This window comes from Phaethon aethereus (genome assembly GCF_964289735.1).
Source record: "Phaethon aethereus genome assembly, chromosome: 14".
Taxonomy (NCBI): domain Eukaryota; kingdom Metazoa; phylum Chordata; class Aves; order Phaethontiformes; family Phaethontidae; genus Phaethon; species Phaethon aethereus.
The window spans coordinates 17,188,663-17,209,083 of record NC_138590.1 but is presented as its reverse complement, the minus strand read 5'-3'; the positions used below and the strand labels follow the sequence as shown (position 1 = coordinate 17,209,083).

General features: G+C 41.0%; 1 protein-coding gene across 2 annotated transcripts in view; it reads right to left on the bottom strand.

The window, feature by feature from the left end:
* Positions 1 to 1,625: 1,625 nt before the first annotated feature.
* TRPC7 (transient receptor potential cation channel subfamily C member 7) overlaps positions 1,626 to 20,421 on the bottom strand; it is a gene marked incomplete at both ends in the record, with an annotated part of 70,593 nt that continues 51,797 nt past the window's right edge. Inside the window, 7 exons of one of the 2 annotated variants that reach the window (XM_082006164.1) lie at positions 1,626 to 1,768; positions 2,515 to 2,590; positions 3,911 to 3,964; positions 7,123 to 7,203; positions 10,191 to 10,412; positions 13,274 to 13,469; positions 19,710 to 19,974. In XM_082006164.1, coding sequence (XP_081862290.1) covers positions 1,626 to 1,768; positions 2,515 to 2,590; positions 3,911 to 3,964; positions 7,123 to 7,203; positions 10,191 to 10,412; positions 13,274 to 13,469; positions 19,710 to 19,974 — 1,037 coding nt within the window. The remainder of the gene's footprint in view (positions 1,769 to 2,514; positions 2,591 to 3,910; positions 3,965 to 7,122; positions 7,204 to 10,190; positions 10,413 to 13,273; positions 13,470 to 19,709; positions 19,975 to 20,421) is intronic. The other variant, XM_082006165.1, reaches the window with a different exon arrangement.

Here is a 20,421-nt window from a genome sequence, read left to right as displayed (position 1 = left end):
ATTGGAGAGTAAAAGATCAGGCAAATATTTCACCCAATGTACAACAAAATATTATGAGGTAATTTTATTTTTTTCCCCATTTTTAGGTAAAAATATTACAGTATACAAGATAATCTTATTAAAGGTAAAAATACAGTATTTTGCTTTTTCTCTAAACAGTTCTACGTACAGTTCACTTTTTTATTTTGTGTTTTTTTTTTTTACAAATATAACTATTATTCTATTAGGCTATCTGTGTTCTCATCTGGCACTTAAGAACTGATCACAGGTCACCTTCTGGCTCTGCTTGTTTTTCTTAGATGATACCTAAATGTAATGTTCATCTTCTAGGTGTCTCTTGTAAACAAACAGTACAGTTCGTTGGTTCCCAAGTAGTAAGGTGTGCTTTAAGTAGTTGAAATCATGTAGCTAAACATAAAAACACAAGCAATCCAAGTTTGCACTTGTGTTGCGCAGACACATCACTTTCTAGTCGTTAGAAGTGCAATCCAAGTACTTGTATTACCGCAGCCTATAAAACAGTTTTAATCCCTTCTTCATCCTCTGTAAGAGCCAAACACATAAAACCATATCTGCAATGTTTTTTCCTTTTTTTGTCAGAAAATTTTCAGTGGAGTTGAAGCCTTTTCATATTGATATAAAGGTTTGAAACTACTGGGATATGTTCTTCATGATTTTTCTTACCCTATGGCTTGCTGTTTGACCTTTGGAATCCAAAAGCCAAGCTCAGTTGCATCGCTGTCACTGGATTAATGTCGTTCCTTGAACTGAACACATTAGCACAATGTACGTTATTTGTGGGTATTCCTGGGAAGTGAGTTTCACACCATTATGAATATTTCAGTACGCTGTTGTTGAAGCTGGGATCATCTAAGGGTAAAAGAGAGGCTGGGTGTGTACAAAGAGACGATATCCATTAGTGGACTAGCTAACGTAGCTGGAAACAGCAGAGAGGAGTTTTTGGCTGGGAATCCCTTTATCAGTTTCTAGCAGAGGGTTGAAAGGACGCTTCACCCAACAAGGTTGATTCACTTTTTCCAGCGTTGCCATCCAGTCTCAGAAGTAGATGACCTCTACCTGCCTTACTTTACCTTGGTGATTTCAGCAGATGATTTCTCATTTGCTTTTCAATAACCACAGTGCTTTTCAAAGTTACCTTCATGGATGCCTGTGTAAACATAAAAGGAGAATACACACCCAAGGATAGGAAGTCCAAAAATTTTCCAAGGAATATGCGTGACACATTTTTTCTTCGGAATTCACCCAACTCTGATCAGTACAGTCTCAGTTGATATAAATGAGCACAGTTGCATCATCTTCACTAGAGTCAGATGGGTGAAGATCTGGGTTTTTTTGCCTTTAACTAGAGGTGCCTTCCCCATGGTGCATCTATTTCTGATGTCAGAGGACATATATTTTTACCAGTAAGTCACTTTTGTATCATAGAAGATTTAACTGGTAGCTCACCAAGCACAGGAGTAATGCAAAGTGTTCCTCCCAATACTTGCTAGTTAGCAAAAGTTGAGTGTGCGGTACCCATCTTTTGCATGGTTTTTGCCCTCCTACGATGCTGGTTGAGACTGAATAATGTTTAGAAAACCAGTTGCCTTTCTCTGTGTTCACCATCAAATGTCCTTATTTAAGTTCTTCCCAAATTTGTCGCTCAGCTGCTGTATTAGTCTTGCCAGCTCACCTGTAGCTTGTGACTTTTCCTCTAAAAGTTCATAGCGGAGACTAGAAATATCTTGCTTAATCTCTTTAAGTTCTCCTACAAGGAGGAAAATGTTCTGGTTAGCAATATTGAACCAAATAAGTGATCGTTATGGTTTTAAGACCTGAGAAAACATTAATTTCAGTGTCCTTGTTCATGAATGTGTGTGGAGCTCTATATGATGTCCTTGCATTTATGCACTTAATATTTGACTTACAAGAAATAACCTGTACTTACAGTAATGGTATTCACAGCAATAGCAAGTATGTATGGAAAGTTAATCTTTTTTCTTAAGTCTATTCCCTCTCCACATATAGATGTCCACCTACACAGGGCATTTGCAGGAGGGTAGCTGTTAAAAGGTCTTAGAAGGAGGTTCTTTTCCATCTGGATACAATTCCTACATGACACCATGGCCATACAAATCCTTCTCCAGTTCAAAAAAAGTCCTTGGGACAGGCATGGGTCGTACAGTGAGAAATTGATTTCCTTAGATCCCAAGACAAGGTTTGGTGTTGGCAACACTGTAGGTGGTGTAAAGCAAGGACAGGTAGAACTATAGGGCAGAACAGTGTTATGTAAAAACAGACCCTATTATATATGTGTTCTGCTAAGGAAAATTAAGGACCCAGAATTTCAAGAACGTAAAGGTGGCTCAGAGTCACTACTGCTCACCTTAGTACGAGCACGAGCATGCTCTCTTTCTGCGGAGGATGTTATCTAAGCTCAACCCTATTGTTGGCCGTATAAATAGCAATAACATTACATGCTCTAATCTGTGTCAATTGTAAAAATCCACTTGCCTTCATTGACCTCATCATTTTCTCGGTCAACCTGAGCCTTCAGTACATACCGCTTAATCAGACGTTTCATTATTTTCTGAAAAGAGAACAGAAACACTTATCTTAACATGAACTTATCCACATTGCCTTAATTCTAGACTTACTATGAGCAATTCAAACACCTGATTTCACCATGGATAAAACCTGGCTTCAGAGGATGCAAAGAGAATTTTTTATTGACTTCCCACTTATTTTATACTTTATATTATGAACTTTGTACTATAATAGTTGATTGATAGCCATTCCATAATGAGCCCACATAAGAGGCACTCTGGGGTATTTTGTGGGATGCACATGAATGTAAAGTATGTATGTCCCACAGACAGAAAGAAAATACAGATGACCCAGTAGCAAGCCAAGAAATGGGATCCAGAGCCTTCTTTTAATATGTTGCTCTTTAATGTATCTATAAAAAATACTTTACAGGAAGAAATAAGTGGTTAATTAATGATGTTAACAAACTCACTCAGGATGATGAACTAAACATTCGGCCTGAGGTTAACAGAAAAACTCTGTTTGTCTTGCAATAGGGGTTTTAGGAGAGAAAATAAATTTAGTGAAGGATAGAGAAAGAGAGTTTGAACAGAAGTGGAGACATTGGCTTGAGAGAAGTTTCTTAGGGAAATGGCAGATTTTAGGGACATGCACAGGGGAAAAAATAGAGCCATGTAGACTTATAAAATAGGATGATTGTTAGTAAGGAACAGTGCATATGGAAGTAGGAGATGATGGCTATAGATATGAGCTTGCAATGTGATATTGTTCCAAAAATGCATAAATTACATTTATCTAGAAGGAAAGTAACTTTGGCAGTCTTGGGCTGCACGCTGCGTTACAGCTGAAGGCTTGTGTCATTGCCAGTTCTTCACTACAGAAAAGATATTCATCAACAGGGAAAAAAATATCAACTGTGAGAAACATAAAAAGGATTGCTCTATCAGAGACAATGATTTAGATGCATCCTCTGCAAAGAGGAGAGCTCAGTGAGCATCCAAGAACAGATACACAAGTGTCTTTCATTGACCAGATGGCCACTGTTAAGGGAAAAGCGTCGCCCAGCATGGGCTCACTTGTTCACAGAGCAATCACATGCCTCTGCCTTGAACGTGACTGAAAAATGCTGCAAAGAGTATGAAACGTGAATTAAGAAGTCAGTACACCTGCTCTTTTTTCTTAGTAGCCAAATACAAATTATAGCGGTGCGAAAGGCAAATGAACATCAAAGAAGGATCCAGTCATTTGTATATAGGTCATGCAGTCACGGAATATGGGATGTCTAAGACTGTCCTTGTATCAGAGGCATCTGGCTAACTGGGTGGGGCGTTAAGGCAACAGAGATGAGGCACAGCGCACGTACGGTGTGTTGGAGATGGCCAAGGTAGTAGAATCCAGAGGGAGGTAGGGTTGTCACCTGAGAAAACATAAATGAAGTAAAGTTTGGGGAAAGTAGGGAAATCCTGGATCCAATAAGAAATGACTTCTAGAACAGACGACAGAGGAAATTTAGACTAAAGCAAGGAATCAGGACACAGTGAATGCTCTTATTACCTGGAAAAATCTGATAACGTAACATCTATCTAATCCAGTGCCCATACAGCCTGTATTTTTGATGGACACTACTCAAATGCTGTACTATATGAAGCACTATGTGTGACAGAGGTCACAGTCTTAAGGCTGCCTAGTCTATCAAACATATGTTGTAGTCAGATTTGTCTACAGAAACTAAATATTAAAAATATGACCACTTTTTAACACGAGTCTACTTAGGCGCTTAGTAGATATTTCTGCAAATAGCTTTAGGAAAGTAATTCATTTTTGCCTGAATATTGCACTGTGGCTTCTAAACCTTGCTTCCTCCCTTCTCCCCAGTACTGCTCCTTCTAGCTGCAATGACTGAAATAGCCTCTTGGCAAAATAATCCTGGTTACTGCAGGGAAATGCTGAACAAAACTTACAGACAGCTTCTTGGTAATGGATGCTGAACTTGAAACAAAACAAATATGTCTGATTTCTCTAAAGTACTGTTCCTCCATTCTCTAAATCTTAATTGAAATTCTTCAGGTCTTAGACATCTTTTATACTATGCAACGCTCAACTACTGAGTGTTGCTCTTAAGATGGTCTTAAGAGAATAGGCACTTGTAAATTATAACTCTGCACTGAATCCAATCTTTTTTTATGTATTTAATGGCACAGCCTTCAAGGTCTGCATTTGCCATCAGCTAGCTGAACACCTTCTATACCAGCTAGCACAGAGGGAACCGAGAAGAAAAGGACAGATTTACGGCCAAGGCACTGAAATTGAACTCATGAGATTTGGGGCTCAATTTCTGGTTTAACCATAGGCTTTTTGGGTCTGATAAGTCCCGCTGGACCGCAGCTCCTTGTCTTTAATGCAGAGGACGTGACGTGTTCCCACATCACTGTTTACAGTGTTTTATTCTGGACTTCACTTATATGTGCCATTGAAGACCACGTTGTTACAGGCCTTGGTACTGCTGTGTAATCCACAGGTTTCTTCCTGATGCTGTGTTTGTGGAGACAGCAGATGTCGTTTGGCATGAGTGCCGGCGGTCCCAGGGCAGCACGAATGGGAGGAAATGCTTTGCACCTTCATGTGCCTGGTCAAAATCAAGCGCAAGTCAGCAGTGATCAGATGGGACAACTGCTCACTGGGGCATCAGATCCCAAACCTGGCGACCTCAAATGCACATGCTATCCATTAGGAAGTAGAAGAGCTTGAGTGAAGCAAGCAAAGGAATTTGCTCATTTCTCACCTCTTTGTTATTTTGTTTCTCCAAACGTTGAAGAAATATACTTCTGAGACTTTAAGAGTAAAAACTATTCCTTCTGGTTTTTTTCCTGACAAATCGTTTCCTGAGTTTCGTAGATGAAGATATTGTTGGTAGCATGACACACTCCAGTGCCGAATGTGGGAAAAACTTGTGAGCTTAGCCCAGCGTTTTAGCCATGCTCCATCTTAAAGTCTCAGCTCAAGAGGAATTGATAAAGGTATCATTGCCTAGAGTAGTTTATTCCCAGATCACGGCAGCTGTGTGTTGACTTGTTTTTCCTGCTTTTCAAATTGTTGCATGTTTAAATTCTGTATATTTTTGTTATACCTCAAGAGCACTGTATGTATGTATGTATGTATGTATGTATATTCCAAGTACACAGACTGCCGATATGTTACTTGATAAATAAAATAAAGAAAACAGTTCAGCAAGAAGCTACTGCTTCAAAGGTTTTGCCCAGTTGTAGAAGAAAGCTTGCTGGCTGGTTTATCAAACTGTTTGTTCTTTATATTTAGATAATCAAGACTACTACACTCTCCTTATATTATTTGGGCAATTTCTTCCTGCAGCAACTGAAACTTTCTAAGATCTTTTGAAGACAAGCCTAGTAGGAGCATTATTAAGGCAAAATAACAGCTAGTTATCTTTTTCTATCTATTTTTCACAGCTGCCTTTAGCCTTTTCAACCTTGGAAATAAGGGTCTAATTTACCACAAACATTAGGTGGTCTAATTTAGAAATAACAGCTACAGGAAGAGAACGAGTCCAGCAGCGGGACAAATACGTCTGTTACCTGGGGTTTGAATGGACAGGAAAATGTCAGAAATGCTGAAATTCCATTTTGAGTGGGACACAATCATCTCTTCCGTTTGCCTTTGATGGTATCAAGCCAACTAACTCCAGATGCCAGAGTGAACGTATCCCATTTCTAACTTAGATTTTTTAGACACACCTTCTATCCTGGCACAAAAACCTGGACAACTCTTAAAACCAGTAGAAATTTAGTACTGGTCTGCTGGTCGTGTTGGATGCTGTACCAACACAAGGCAAACCAATTCTAGACTGCCACTGCACATTTTATCCAACTTAATTATTACTTTCTTCAACTCTCTTTAATGTCAGTTCCTTCAGACATATCACTTGCCATCAGATGCCTTTTGACTTTATGTTAAAAAATAAGGAAAAAATCCTGTGGGGCACATTTTGCTTGTTGTGTTACCCTACTGCACATCTTTGCACAAGAAATAATGCATCTGCTGGGACGAACACTCCAGCCGAATGGACAGTTGTGTTCATTCCTGCGGTGGCTGGGGTACCCCATGCCACCGCCGCAGCCACAGGTATTTTTGAACCGTACCACATTGCAGGTTTAGCTCGGTAGGACAAGTCACCGCCGGAGAAAGCACATGCAAATGTTAACGCGGAGGCTGGAGAGATGACGCTGCATCATGACAAAATGAAATGCTGTCAATGCAAGACTGGAAGATTAAAGCTTGAATGTTATTTCTTGTATTAAATTAAATTAAATACCCTTGAGTGGAATTAACCAGCATGCCAAACGCCAGCACCATGTGTATTTCCATGGGTGACAGGCTGCGTTTGTCCCAGAGCACTATGAACGTGAAGTGCCCAAGTCCCGTCCTGCGACCGTGCTAAGCCACAGCCTGGCACGTCCCAGGGTGGCATCGACTGGAGGAAGCAAACAGGACCCGTGCAGGTAAGAGCTGTTCGCTGACAGATCTCTTTCCTGGCTCTTGCTTTCATGCTGTGATTACCTGATATCTTGTGGGCTTGTTATAAGCGTTCTTCCCAGAAAAAATTTCTGTATTTCGAGTGCTAGAGTGAAAACGAACTTTCTGAAATTGTAAAACATCATGATACAATTAAATCAATGATAGCTTCTCATATCCAGACAGCCCCAAATGAAACAAAACTTTATCAAAACAGTAGGAAATGGTTTAACGTATGAGTAGAAGAAAAGCCAGAGCATTCAGATCTAAAAAAGGAAACTTTTGAAAGGCAGAAAAGGGTCAAAACCCACAAATTACTGAAAAAATTCAGATTCTAAATTGTCTAGACAAAAAAGGTATTCTCACATGAGTTTTAGACAAGAAGGTGTTAAGAGGCACAAAATACGTTATTCTTAAATAGATTGGTGATTATCAACTTAGAACGTAATCGAAGAAAGGAAGATACATAAATACTTGTGTTTAAGGAGAACAAATCAATGCGGTATGAAAACAAATTCTGAAAGAGAATTTATTTTCATCAGTCCTTTTAAAACAGTAGTACCATTTGCTACTTTTTTAGCTCAACAAAATTATGCTTTTTTTTTTAGATGGAGCAGTATTTTTTATCAGTGGACATCACAGCTACTAATTTTGTGCTCTAGAAGCTTTGCAGGAGACTTTTCTGAAGACTACACACAATATTTGTAAGATATTTCTTTGACCCTGTTTTCCACCACTGAACTTTGTGGTCCAAGTTCTAATGAAAAAGAAATCACTTATTCAAAGGAATTAATTCATACCATAGACTCAAAGGAGCTAATAAATATCGCAGATCTCTGCACCTACATGCAAGTGTATATACAGGGAAGGCCCTGGGTAAGGATTTTTCTTCCTTGACTGGACCAGACATCTTAAGACATAGGTGATGTTTTTTTCTTTCTCTTTTTTTTTTTTTTTAAATCAGTATGCCGATAATGATTGGTGTAAAAGTCTGAAGTAATAATGTAATTTTTAAGATTTATTTCTCACTCATCAGGTGTGCCATGGTCTTACAGAGACTGTTTTGAAGATGATCTGTGAGCAAAATCAACAGGCAAGAAAGAAATGACTGATACTCTTAATTGTTTATGTCAAAGCCATGGAAATTATGAATTTTGCATAAGTTCCATGAAAAAAGGCAAGCCAGGCACTTTCACTCATGGGGCTTGGGGAAGGAGAGGCTTAGAGAAAATTTTATTACTTTGGTTTATGCTTTGTAGCAGAAATTAAATTTCAAACAAAGCAAGCTTCATGTTGTTAGATTTAAATAACTTTTTAAAAATATTGCCTTTTTTAATCATTATTTGAGCTATTTAAGGGATAAACATTTCTTTCATTTCAAGACTCCACTTTTCTAGTGAGTCTTTCAGTAAATTATAGTAGCGTTAAATGAATTTATAGAGTAAAATGCCCCCAAACGCATATCATTCTTGGCAATGTTCACCATGTTGGGCAGATTAATGGATAACATGGAGGAAACCCCATGGATATACTTCTCCCTCCAATTTAAGCTCTGGCAGAGACTGAATGAACATCAGACCTGGGCAGCTCTCAAATTCATGGGAGAATGATCTTCTCAAAGGCTGTGGGCTTTGCCTGGAGCCAGATGGCTCACCATGAGTTGTCGTATTGCTCAGCTATTTGGTCCTTCAGGGAGAGCCAAGAGATCAAGACAAAGCCCAAAAGCAGCCTGCACGTTACAAAGGCAAACTCTGCAAAGCCTCCTCCAACCTTCTTTTCCTTTTCCTCAGTATCTCTTACTACACGTCTTCCCTTCTGCAAGGTTAAAACGGGGGGTTGGCTGCCCACTTCTCAGTTGGAGAGTCCCAACATCACCCACTTCCTCCCTCTCCTGTGCAGTGCCACACAGCTGGGGTTTTAAAGCCTGGACAGATGGATCTGAGCGTGGGCTGAGGGAATAGCAACATGCCTTAGAAAGGCTGGCCAGCCTGCTGGGGAGCCACATCAGCCTCTCACGTGCAATCACTGTAAGAAATAAGAGACAACATATTTTGGAGGGCTTTTCTTTCCCCCCAGGAATGGGTTCCCAATGTTGTTCTCTTGTTTCAAACCCAGCTTGAGCTGACAAAATTAAATAAAGGCCAGGACACTTTTAAGTGAAGCTGCCTCTTCACATCTTTAAATCCAGTGAATTTGATGACAGCAGCCAAGCCGCTGTGGCTGAGTTCCTGTGAATGTTTTGGGTGTTTTCTTCTCCAGTGTAAAGCAGGTGGACTTGCCCTATGAGTGGGATTCTGTTATAAATTTATGTGCTGGGAACGCTTCATCCCAGTGACACTCTGCACGGCGTTGCAGATAAGCATTTCCATGGGCAATATAATTTTCTCTAATTTCTCTGGCATTTGCCCATGGGGGAGCAAAGCAAATTCTGTTGGGATGGGTTTGGATGCTAACCATATTCTTACATCTCTCTTGCTTTGTCATGCGGACACTCACTAGTGCCAAGGAAAGCGTGCTGCTGCGTAGCCAGTATTTCCAAAGCAAATTTCTACTTCAAATGACCAGAGGGGCGGTGGCTGAGGCAGGATCTACCCATGAGTGGCTACACATCACTAGGCAGATGTAAGTAGAGAGGTGGTTAATTACAGCTTTAGGTATTTAGGAGGTGTTATTAAGCCCTGCTTGGAAACCTGTTCCCAAACCAGGAATGGCAGTAAAAATTAATTTGGAAACCACTAAAAGGAAGGTGGATGTTTTGAAGAGGCATAAAGACCTGCTGGGTAGATGAGGAGCCAGACAAGCTGGCATCCTATTTGTGCCTCTGCTTCTGCCCTTGGTCTTTGTCCTTGCCTATTTGGTCTTGAGAAACTCCCTTATAAAAAGCCTGCTTTTATAAGTCTTGCTCTTTCCCTGGTGTCCAGACAGGGCCTAGTATAATGAGGCCACAAGTCTGGGAGGACCCCCCAGGTGCAATGTAATACAACTAACATGGAATGATGAGGCTAAGAGGCCGTGCTGTCCCTGATCTACCTGTGTGCCATGCAGCCCCCTCCAGAAGGTCCATGGCATGAATCTTTTCTACAAAGAAGATGAAAAGTGAAGATACAACATACCCGTTGTTTGGAATTCAACATCCCCATCTCAAGATCATTTTCACAGTTTTTGGCCTTAGATTTGCAGAGTTTTATGAGGCACATTTTTATTCTCAGTATGAGATAATAAAATGATTTAGGGCTTGGCACTAGATTAAAAGGAGCAGGTAAAGTCCTTCCTTCATCAAAGTAGGATAGCCAGAGCTTAGCACGTGCAAACTTCCACTCCACATCTGCGTCCTCCTTGGGAAGGGAAGAGAGAAAAAAATACAACACCCAAACACATAATTAGTAAGTAGGAAGGAATTTAGCTATGACAACGACAAATGTACGGGTAGGATTTAATTAGAATTGGGTTTCTTTGTCAAACCAAGACCCCTGCACACAAAGCATCTTTACAGGCTTCTCTGTGGTGATCTCAAAATAAGGAAAATATGGACAAAGCAATGGATAAACAGGAACTATAAGTCCTCCAAATACTAGACTATTTCCTATTTTCTTGGATATCAAAGGGCTTATCTTTCAGTAACAGTCTGGTGCTTGTGCTATGCTGATAAATGAATATATCAGAATATATATGGAGTCATGTAAAGCAGAAGAAATTGTTCTGTGCACAACAACAACAACAGCAACAAAGACTGTCTCTGATTACCTGCGACGCTATCTAACTGCCAGCTAACTGTTATCACTGCATTGGCCAGGAATCCCCCATAGAAGAGGCTGGGTTGCGGATTTCTTCTATCACTAGCTGGTTTCCTCGTGGATCCTCTTTGCATTCACCATCACATATCCCTAGATCAATACACCTTAATTCTATTACTATTCACCTCTGGCCACTGATGAAGGTGGAGAAAAAGTCTGTCACTCAGTGCCTGTGAATCTCCTTTATGAACTATCAAGGTGGGCCAGGATCATTTCCAAGTACAAGGGCAAAGTTAGCACATACTTTATGGATCTGCTTGGCATTTGTATAGGAGGAGGATAGTCAGGGCCATGTATCAGGCAAAAGAAAAGATGAGAGACAGCTGCTCTACAGCTGTTTTCATTGTGGTCTATATGGAAGCCAGCAGCATCAATAGAAGTGTGGGTCTGCCAACACCCTGCACTCATGTACATCTGTGTTCTGCTGAAATCAGTAACCTATGATTACTCTGTACCTCTGAAAGCCAGTCAAAAACTGGCATAACACAACTGAGATTAGTTCTGCCACAGTTACAGCGATATGTCTTTGCCAATGGAGCGGCCGTCGTTTCTGCGGTTTGGTTTTCTCATTGTTTGGGGTTGCACCTCACAGAAGGCTTAAGCTGAATTACAGTAGAAATCAGTTGTGAATGGTTTTGATGCTTTTCTGTTAAGCACTTAAGAAGCTACTGATGGAAGTAGTTCTGATTTCTGACTGGCAAAACTATTTTTTCTTTCCATAAACGCAAAGTTGGCTGGAAGCACTAATATTTGAGGCATAAACAGAAGAAAACCAGAAGCAGCTGAAGAGAGGTGTTCAATGAAGCTCATGAGAATACGGTCTTGTCACTCTAGCTAACAGTAAAGTCTGTCCCCACTGACCGTAATGGAATTTAATTCCTAAGTAATGACCATCCTCTGTCGTTATTGACATTGTTGTCATCAGATAAATGCATTGGCAAAATTTTGCAACTACACTCTGCAGTCAGTAGGATGACTCTGTCTTTCATCTCCCTACTGAGGATTGAAAGGAATTCGCATGAGATTTACTAGTTTTTCCCAGTCCTCAAGCAGGAGGATCTGGGCCAAATTGCTCACACTTACTTTGCTTGCTGATAGTTACAGATAGTCTTTAAGAAAGATTTGAAAACTTCCGTGCAATCAAGAAGGATTATAAAGCATTTTTCCAGGAAAATGGTCATCACAAAGTTTAGACTAGAAAGTTAATATAGACCATCTATTCAGATATTTTTAGAGATTTTTTGTGAGAAACTTTCAAGAGCATCTCTACCTACTACAATAAACTAGAAAATGCAGTAAGAGGCTAAGACCCCTTCAGACATAAATCTTGTTTCAGTAGAAGAGGATTCAGGAAGCTGCTTGATCTTAAGTGAGTAGAAACCTTTGGGGAAATGATTGCCTTCTGCATGCTGGAAAGCTTCTGGGGCAGAGAACATTTGTAAGGTCTCTCTGATATTTAGACTCAGCTACACACACACAAGATAACGTTATATTTGCACTACGGTACATGGATGAATCAGACATTACAGTGAGAAGATATTTTCAATTCTGGCCTTTTGCAGTGTCAGGTTATGAGGGGAAACTAGAACAAATAATATAAACCCCACTACAGAAACTTAACATTTCACAAATCAAAAGAAAGAGGTGACTCAGCACTAACATCTAAATATTTGGGTTTTTTCTGCCTTTATTTACATTAGCAGGGAGTTGTTTATGTCCAAAGCATTTAACAGATCCAGTCTGCTAATAGCAATATTACTGAACAAGGTTGGTAAGCCCTGCAAATACCTTTCTGCAGAAATGTATTCGTTTCCCTTGAGGGCTGTGTTCATATCCTTTAAAAGTTGCTTTTTGTGAATGTTCGTGCAGTTATGTTTTGCAGACCTAGACACTCCTCAAAAAAATCTATAGCAAGGTTGTATACCTGGTAGTTGGAAAATACGAAATCCTTAAATATGCATACATGAGTTTCAGGTGTGGATGGGCTTGGGCGTTTAACCAGTAAAAAACAGGGCAAAAAGCCAGAAGAAATATTACTTGATCTGTTATAAGTGAGCAACACAGCTAAAGTAACACACATGGATAAACTATCATAACTGACACAAGGAGCAAAAATATCACAAACCGCTGACATTAAATACATGTAAAGGAAATTTGCTTTATTCACAGATGGTCATTAAAAACAAGGAAGTTGAAGTTGTTCTAGAAATGATTCATTTTAATTATTAATCCAATCGGAATTTGAGGACAGACACAGCTTTAACTCTTACCCAGTGTAAGATATGTATTTCAACAGCACTAATATTGCATATGGAATAAGCTACATCTTCCTTGGTTTTTTTACCAGTCATTGTCAGTGATAATTAAGTACATTGAGTTTGTAATCTAATGTCTTATCTTACCTCAATTTCCTGATAGGAGTTGTTGATCATGGCTATTAGCATATTAAGCAGCACCACCACCATAGTCACGTTATATACTCCATAGAGTACATATCCAATATTCTCAATGAATTTGTGATCGTACTTGAGCACCACAGATATCACTTCAGATAAGCCAAATATTGACCAGAATAAGGTTTTAAAACTTTCTTCTACCCTAAAAATAAAACAAACAATCACCTTACAGAGTTGACACCAGATTAGCCAGGTCAAATGTTAGTAATAAAAGTGGCAATCCACCAATATAAATATGGTGCCTTGGCGCAGGCTTTGCAAACCATTATCCATCACCCAGGGATGTGCCAAATCGTATTTCCGGATATGATAAAAAAATATGACTACTGGTTAATACTATAAAGTTACAGTGCAGATATTTGCTCTATCTGTTCTTCTCAGGTGTATTATTTGTCACTTGGATTTTGTGTCCCTATCAAGGACTTCTCCATGGGCAAATTGTACTTTGAAACTTTCTGTGTAGGGCTTTTTACTTCTACTTGCTCACCCTTTTCTCATCCAGAGAAGGCAGGCAGAGATTATCTGGGAAAGGGAAGAAATTTGACCTTCTTTTATGTGGTTTCCAGAGCAGAAGAGAAGCATTACTTTTTACTGAGGAAAAGTTCTGATTTGTGGCATTGATATGAAGAACACAGAGTGCAAATATAGCCAGACCATAGTCTGATGTTCTTCCCATCCTGCTTTGGGACTGCAAACAAATCAGGCACTCAAGCATTTGTAGCAAAAATTTGAAAGTAAGGAGTGGTAAAAGATGTTGGAGAGAGGCATTGTAATACGATTGTTATCCTTGCTTGAAAGTAGAAAGAAACCAGAGGAAAATAAAAAGGTTGAAAGATAAGGAAAAAAAGAGGGGAATTATCCGTTGATGAAAAGAAGTTGAGCTGGAAAGGATGTGGCTGGACTGACAGGTCAAAAGGAGAGTCTGATGCAGAGGAATCAAGGCCATAACAGGCAGAAGGGAAGCAGTCCCAGCTGAAAAGGAAGGAAGGAAGGAGGAGGAGGGACGCTGGTACTAAATTTTTTAGCAGTTTGCTTAATTTTTAATTTAGAAGCAATTTTGCCTTCACTGAACAGTCCTCAGCATGTTAACAGAAGATTACGTCCCCTCTCCCCCTGCCTGTAGGAGGTAAACACCTTGAAGAAAACAAGGCCATTGGCAAACTATTTTGATGAAATGTTTTTTACTAGGGTGGCAGCTTAATCCTGCTAAATCTGTTTATAAAAACAGATTATAGGCACAAAGTATGACATATCCCAAGGGAACAATAAGCTTTACATCAACTCCAGTATCAATTACGCCGTGTATAAAAGCAAGAGAAATTAATTTCAACCCTTTGAAAGGCTAGTACAGAGCTATGGGCGATCCCTTTCTGCCACAGCAAACTGGTATTTATCTCCCAACATAACTTATGGCATTCCATATTAAATTTACAAGTAATAGTAAGACTGCAGTAAATATTTAGGTATCATTCTCGGCCAGCGTAACTGCAGTGACCTGTGGGGAATAACCTAAGTGGTGTTTCAAGTAGGTGTTGCCCAACATTTAAAATGTGGCTTTCCATCAAGCCTCCGTGACACCCAGAGTCGCTGGTACCACGTTCACTCCCGCTTGCTGCTTTGCCTGAGGCAAAGACACGCTTGTGGGATGAGCTATGACTGTGCTGCAGACAAATGCCACCACTTTTCCACTTGCTGGACATTTCCCCTCCTGTAACGCTCCGCTCTTGTCTCAGGTCCTCACCCGCAGCAAAGGGCAGCTGGCGGTAACGCGTCAGATACACGCTTCACTTTTATGGTAGCCATCTGGCCAGTGCTTATTCTATTAAATGTTGTGCTTTCCAGTCAAAGAATACGTATAACACCAGAAATCTTTGGCTTTGAAACCCACCACCTAAGTCACTTACCTAACTGATAGAAACCATAACCCCCAGCCTCCATCCCAGCTGCACCCTGCTATTAACCTTCCCTTTTTAAATGGGAAAGGTTCCCTCAGTTTTCCATCCTGCTGGCAGATTTTAATACAATGTGTCAACTTCGCTTCTATTCCACAGCTTAAGCATTAACCTTTGTTCTGGAGTCGTGCCAGATTCTCCTTGAAAAGTTAATTACGGAGTGCGAGGGGCCCTGGCCGCCTGGAGCGCGGCAGAGGAGGCAGGCAAGGGACAGGGCACGGGGCTCGGGGAGTCCTTCCTCCCGGTGCCAGGCGAAGGATCAGTGCCAATGGTGATGGGACAGGGACGGCGGTGTGAGAAGTGGACCTGACCTATAGGACCCCGAAACAGTGCTTAGCAATGCCCCCAGGCAGATGCAGGTCTCCCTCTTATAGAGGAAACATTTCCAAGGAGACCTTGTACTAGTCCACCCCCCCGCCCCCAAAAAGCCTGGATGGCTCTTTCTCTTTCCCTTTTCTGCCAAATTGCACGAGATTTGGCACAGGTCACAGGGAACATCAGCTCGGCTTTTTTTTTTTTGAGAATATCTCACTAAAGCACAAGACAAGGATGTCTGAGGCCAAGTTCTCAAAGATTCCAAGATGCTGATGTGTCTCATTCTTGCCAGCCAAGCAATTTACCCCCTTCCTGCAAGGTCAGCAGGAGTTTTATCCTTCTCAAAGGCAGATAAATGAAGGAATGGAGGAAGTCAGGAGTCCTGCCCAGACTGACAGCTCCTGGCAGCAGGAGGATCTGGCTGTTGGCAGATTGACTGATGCTCCCTGTGGAGATGGGTACTCCACACTCTCTCTCTACTGTGGTAGAGTAGAGAAGAGAGCAGAGAGATGTTTTTGTTTCAATATACATAGTCCTGTGAAAGTTAAATAAAGATTTTGCATCAAGGAAGAAAACAGAACATAAGCAATCATGTAGTTGCAGATTTTCCTTGCATCTGTAAACAGCAGTGTGCTGTTCATCAAAAAACATCATAGCAAGGCTATGATTTCATGTCAGCCTTGTGTCCTCCTCTTTAAGAAAGCTTAAGGCATCCTTTCAGACTGATTTATTTCCTTAAATTGATCGGTTGAGGTTTAACACTGCCAAAAAAGCAATGCAGTCAATACAATCTACAAAAATATCACATTTTGACAAAGTAAAATGAGAAGAAAAAAAGCCTTCAAGCCTCGAAGTAACATTGGCACTGAACAGTGAGTCACATTTCCCTTTGGGGAGAGGGAGACAGAAAACCTTGCTTGTCGCCTTCAGCCTGATTTGTGATGTGGAAAGCAAGATGAACACAATCAGTCTTGCCTCCATTTCAATTTTGTTTGCATAGCTTGTTCTTAATTACAGGCTCTTTTGAGAGCTGTGTTCTGTACACAGCATACAATAAACAGATAAACATAGTTGGGGTCAGTTGGAACAGTCATGAAAATGGTCTACTTTTCAGCATTGAAGAACTTCAGAAAAATTTTGAAAGGATTCCATGGTTGATAAATAATCTCTGTATTTAACAGTATGAAGTGAAGTCTACTGCATCTTTATTTCTGTTGCATCAAGAAAATTAAAATGGAAGAAATGACAGAAACTTTGCATGATAACTCAGTTCAGAGGCCACTGGGGTGCTACGTGCTTGCTCTGTAGATGGCAACACAACCAAAACCGAGCACATGATTTCAAAAGTGCAATAGCAAGGGAAAATGAAAGTTAAGTTATACCAAACATTCACTGATTGTTATCATTAGAACTAAGCAAGCAATTCCCTCTGAGTGTTATTTGGACAACTGTGCACTCTTTTCTGTCCTGGGAAGCTGTGGTTTTCTTAAGTGTGTCATTCAACGTTATTTCAACGAGTAGCTCTTTGTCTGTGAGGTTTCTCCCTGAGGCTATCCAGTGAGCTGTCAGTTCAATGCCCTTTGAAACTGGCCACAATCAATAAGCGCACAAATCCAATGGGTCTTTTTCTGTCATGACTAGCCAAGTGACCGCTGAGAATCAGGTCCCATAGTTGAATAGTCATATTTCTGAGTATAAAATTGCTTTCTGAAAAATTTCACCCACCCTCATTTCGCCCCACCTCACCCAAGTCATAAACGTGCCTGCCACGAAATGCATTCAGTGAAGTCACAGAAGGGTTATGAGGACACCAAAGTAAGCATTTTTCTTCTTTGCTCCAGTGAATTTTCACAACAGTTGAGTTACTTATTCAGCTCTAATACTGAAATCTTCCTTCTATTTCATGAAGAAATTAATTGCAGCAGGAGCCTGCCATGTTCAGCAAGGCCCACAGGCAGCTCACAAAAACTAGAGAAGGAAACGTTGCTACAATTGGTAGCTGCCCATCTGCCAATATAACCTTGTCATTAGCTGTTTAGAATTGTTTGAGTCTGTATGCCTCAGGGTTTCTAGCTTGTTGAATGAGAAGGATTTTCAGGATGAATGTTAATCTATTCTCTTTGTTTCATATGATGAAAGGGCTCATTTTCAGATCATCATTTAACACTCCTGTGTGTTTAAATAATCAGAAGAAAGTAAGTCTATTTTAAATCTCTTCCAAATTCTTAGAAGGAAAATTTATGCTCATGGAAAATTGGCTTCATAACAACATGAAGTCCCTCCAGGGTAAGAAGTCACCAGGCTGAAGTTAAGGAGGAAGAGCACTGCCTTTTGACAAGACTCTCCCCAATCCAAACATCCCTTGGGCATTTAAGCAATCTTTCTCCAGTGAGCAGTTATCATTTTAGTCAATGTTTGCTCATTATTTCCATCAAAAGATAGTAACTACTGGAAGATCCACTTAGGTAATGAGTGCATCAGAGACTGGAATTTGTTAGCAACGCCTGGGGATACCAGAACTGAGGGTTACTGTGCCACCAGGCAGTCAAGGACAGTTATCGACTCAACTTCTCATTAACTCCTGTGCTTCAAGGGCATTTCCTCTCCAAACAAGAAGCAAGTCACATACCACACACTCAATTTTCTTCTACCTTTCTAAGGAGCACGGATAAATGTAATTGCATTTGGCTTCATAAATCCTTCCATTAAAATGTATCCTGAGGTTACAGGAGAGGTCTAGAAGGCATGTTTGGCTCAATTAGAAAAAGCAAACATTATGTTGCAAGGTACATGTTGCGTAACAGGGTGGTGTGGTAAAACCGGCTCCGGTGTATTTGGAAGGAAACAGCCACTTGCAGGACAGAAATGATGCTGAAAAGGTCATTTCTCCTAGAGGAGCTACGAGCTAAGCCCCCAGCTTGCTGTGTGACACGTTAGAGAAATGACACATCAAATGCCAGCTGCTGTTTGCGCTGCATCTGGTAAATGCCGTGGGTTCAGGCACTAGAAGCGTGGCGTGGCTGCCTGGAAGTCAGATCAAAGCAGGGGGAAAATATTATGCCAAGCTTTTCTCCTCCCTCACAGACAGGTGTGTGGGAAGGAAAGTCCTCACCATGTCCCTAAGGCAAGTCATGGTGGTTTTGTGAGACACAAAGCTGACTGCCACGGTGATATGCTGGTGCCACACTGCAGTGCAAGGGAGGTGGCTTTCCTGCGGATGCATGGGACACATCCCTCAGACATGGCAGAGTACCAGGCTGTGTCCCCCTCTGAAAGCTCCTTCAGGACCTCAACTGTCCCCCACAAGGTTGGGGCTTGGCTTCCCAGGGTCCTGGAGAATCAAGACTGCATTTTGTCCTACCTCTGAAAGGCTGTAGGCTTTCCCTTTTCAAAAGCAGCCTCAGTCGGAATCTCATTCCAGAAGCATTTGCCAACCTCTTTCTCATCCTGACATCCCTGACAAGGTGGAGATGGCCTCTGGCACAGCCACCTACGCAGGGCTGTGCGGCCACGCAGTGAGTGCTGGTAGGTGAGCGTGACCCAGGCAGACCCTCTGCCCTGCGTGGCCAGTGACCTGGCATGATGCTCTGTGCAGCTTTCACACGGCCTCTGCTGAAAAGTTCCCATTCAGGATTTAAAAGACACAGCCTAGGCATCCTCGTTGTTTTTGCTTTTTTCAGCATGGCAGCTAGCAGCTGGCTCTGCAGACGTGCACCTAATAATCACAGCTGCGCTCAGGTGGTATCCTAAACCAGACCTCACGCAAGCAAAATCCTCCCTTATTTTACACACATTTTGGCTTGCAGTTTTAAGAACAATAATCTTAGGTCTAACCTCTTCTCCACTGCTTCTCTTGACTCATTAAACTGAACATTTCACAAAACATTTTCCTGATCTGTTATTTTGATTTCCAGAAATAACCATTTCTGAACTATACGTCTCCCTACACTCAGGCCTTGAGCTGGCTGTCGGGTCCGTACAAGTTTCCTTGGCAAATTCTGGGTTTGACTTCCCCACGTAGCTGGAGTAGAAACTATCTGAGCAGACCTTGCAGTACCAATGGACCAGAATGGATTGAGCCCTGCAAGAGCAGCCACTCTTCCATAGGTACTCACGTTGTAAAAGCAGGGTTGTATTTTGCACCAAGGTAGTAAGAGTAAAGGTTGAACATTCCAATCATGAAGGCCAGGAACACCATGATGAAGATGACCATGAACTTAAAGATATCCTTCACGGTCCTCCCCAAAGAGATCTGCAGGGGGCCGAAGCTTTCGTTGGCTGGAAGAATGTAAGCAATGCGGGAGAAGCTGAGTACCACAGCTATTGCATACAGTCCTTCTGAAATGATCTGAGGATCCGAGGGAAGCCACTTGTTCCTGGCTAAAACAATACACGTACATTAGGTATTAGTAACAAAAAGTGTTAGATGGAAGTTATGATGATAAATGACCCTTTTTCAAGGCTGAATCTTGGTTTTGGCCAGGAGTTAAAGAAAAAAAAAAAAAGGTTTGGAATAACTGGTCACTGAAGTCCTCAGTATGCTCTACACATATGGGTGAGAAGAATCAGTTATATTTTTCACATGGCAAAGATGAGAAATGAGCAAGTCATTGGGATTTACCAAAGTCACACAGCAAATAAATAGCATGGCTTTAAACAAATTTGATATTTTTTGTTTCCTAGTTGAACGTCAACTGTGCTGTGCCTTTTCTATCTGAAGCTCTTGAGATGGAGAACCAAAACCACAACACAGGACAGCTTGGCTATAGATTTGGATACAAGACACTGTGTCAATATTTGGAAAGGAAGCATTAGGGAGACTGAGAT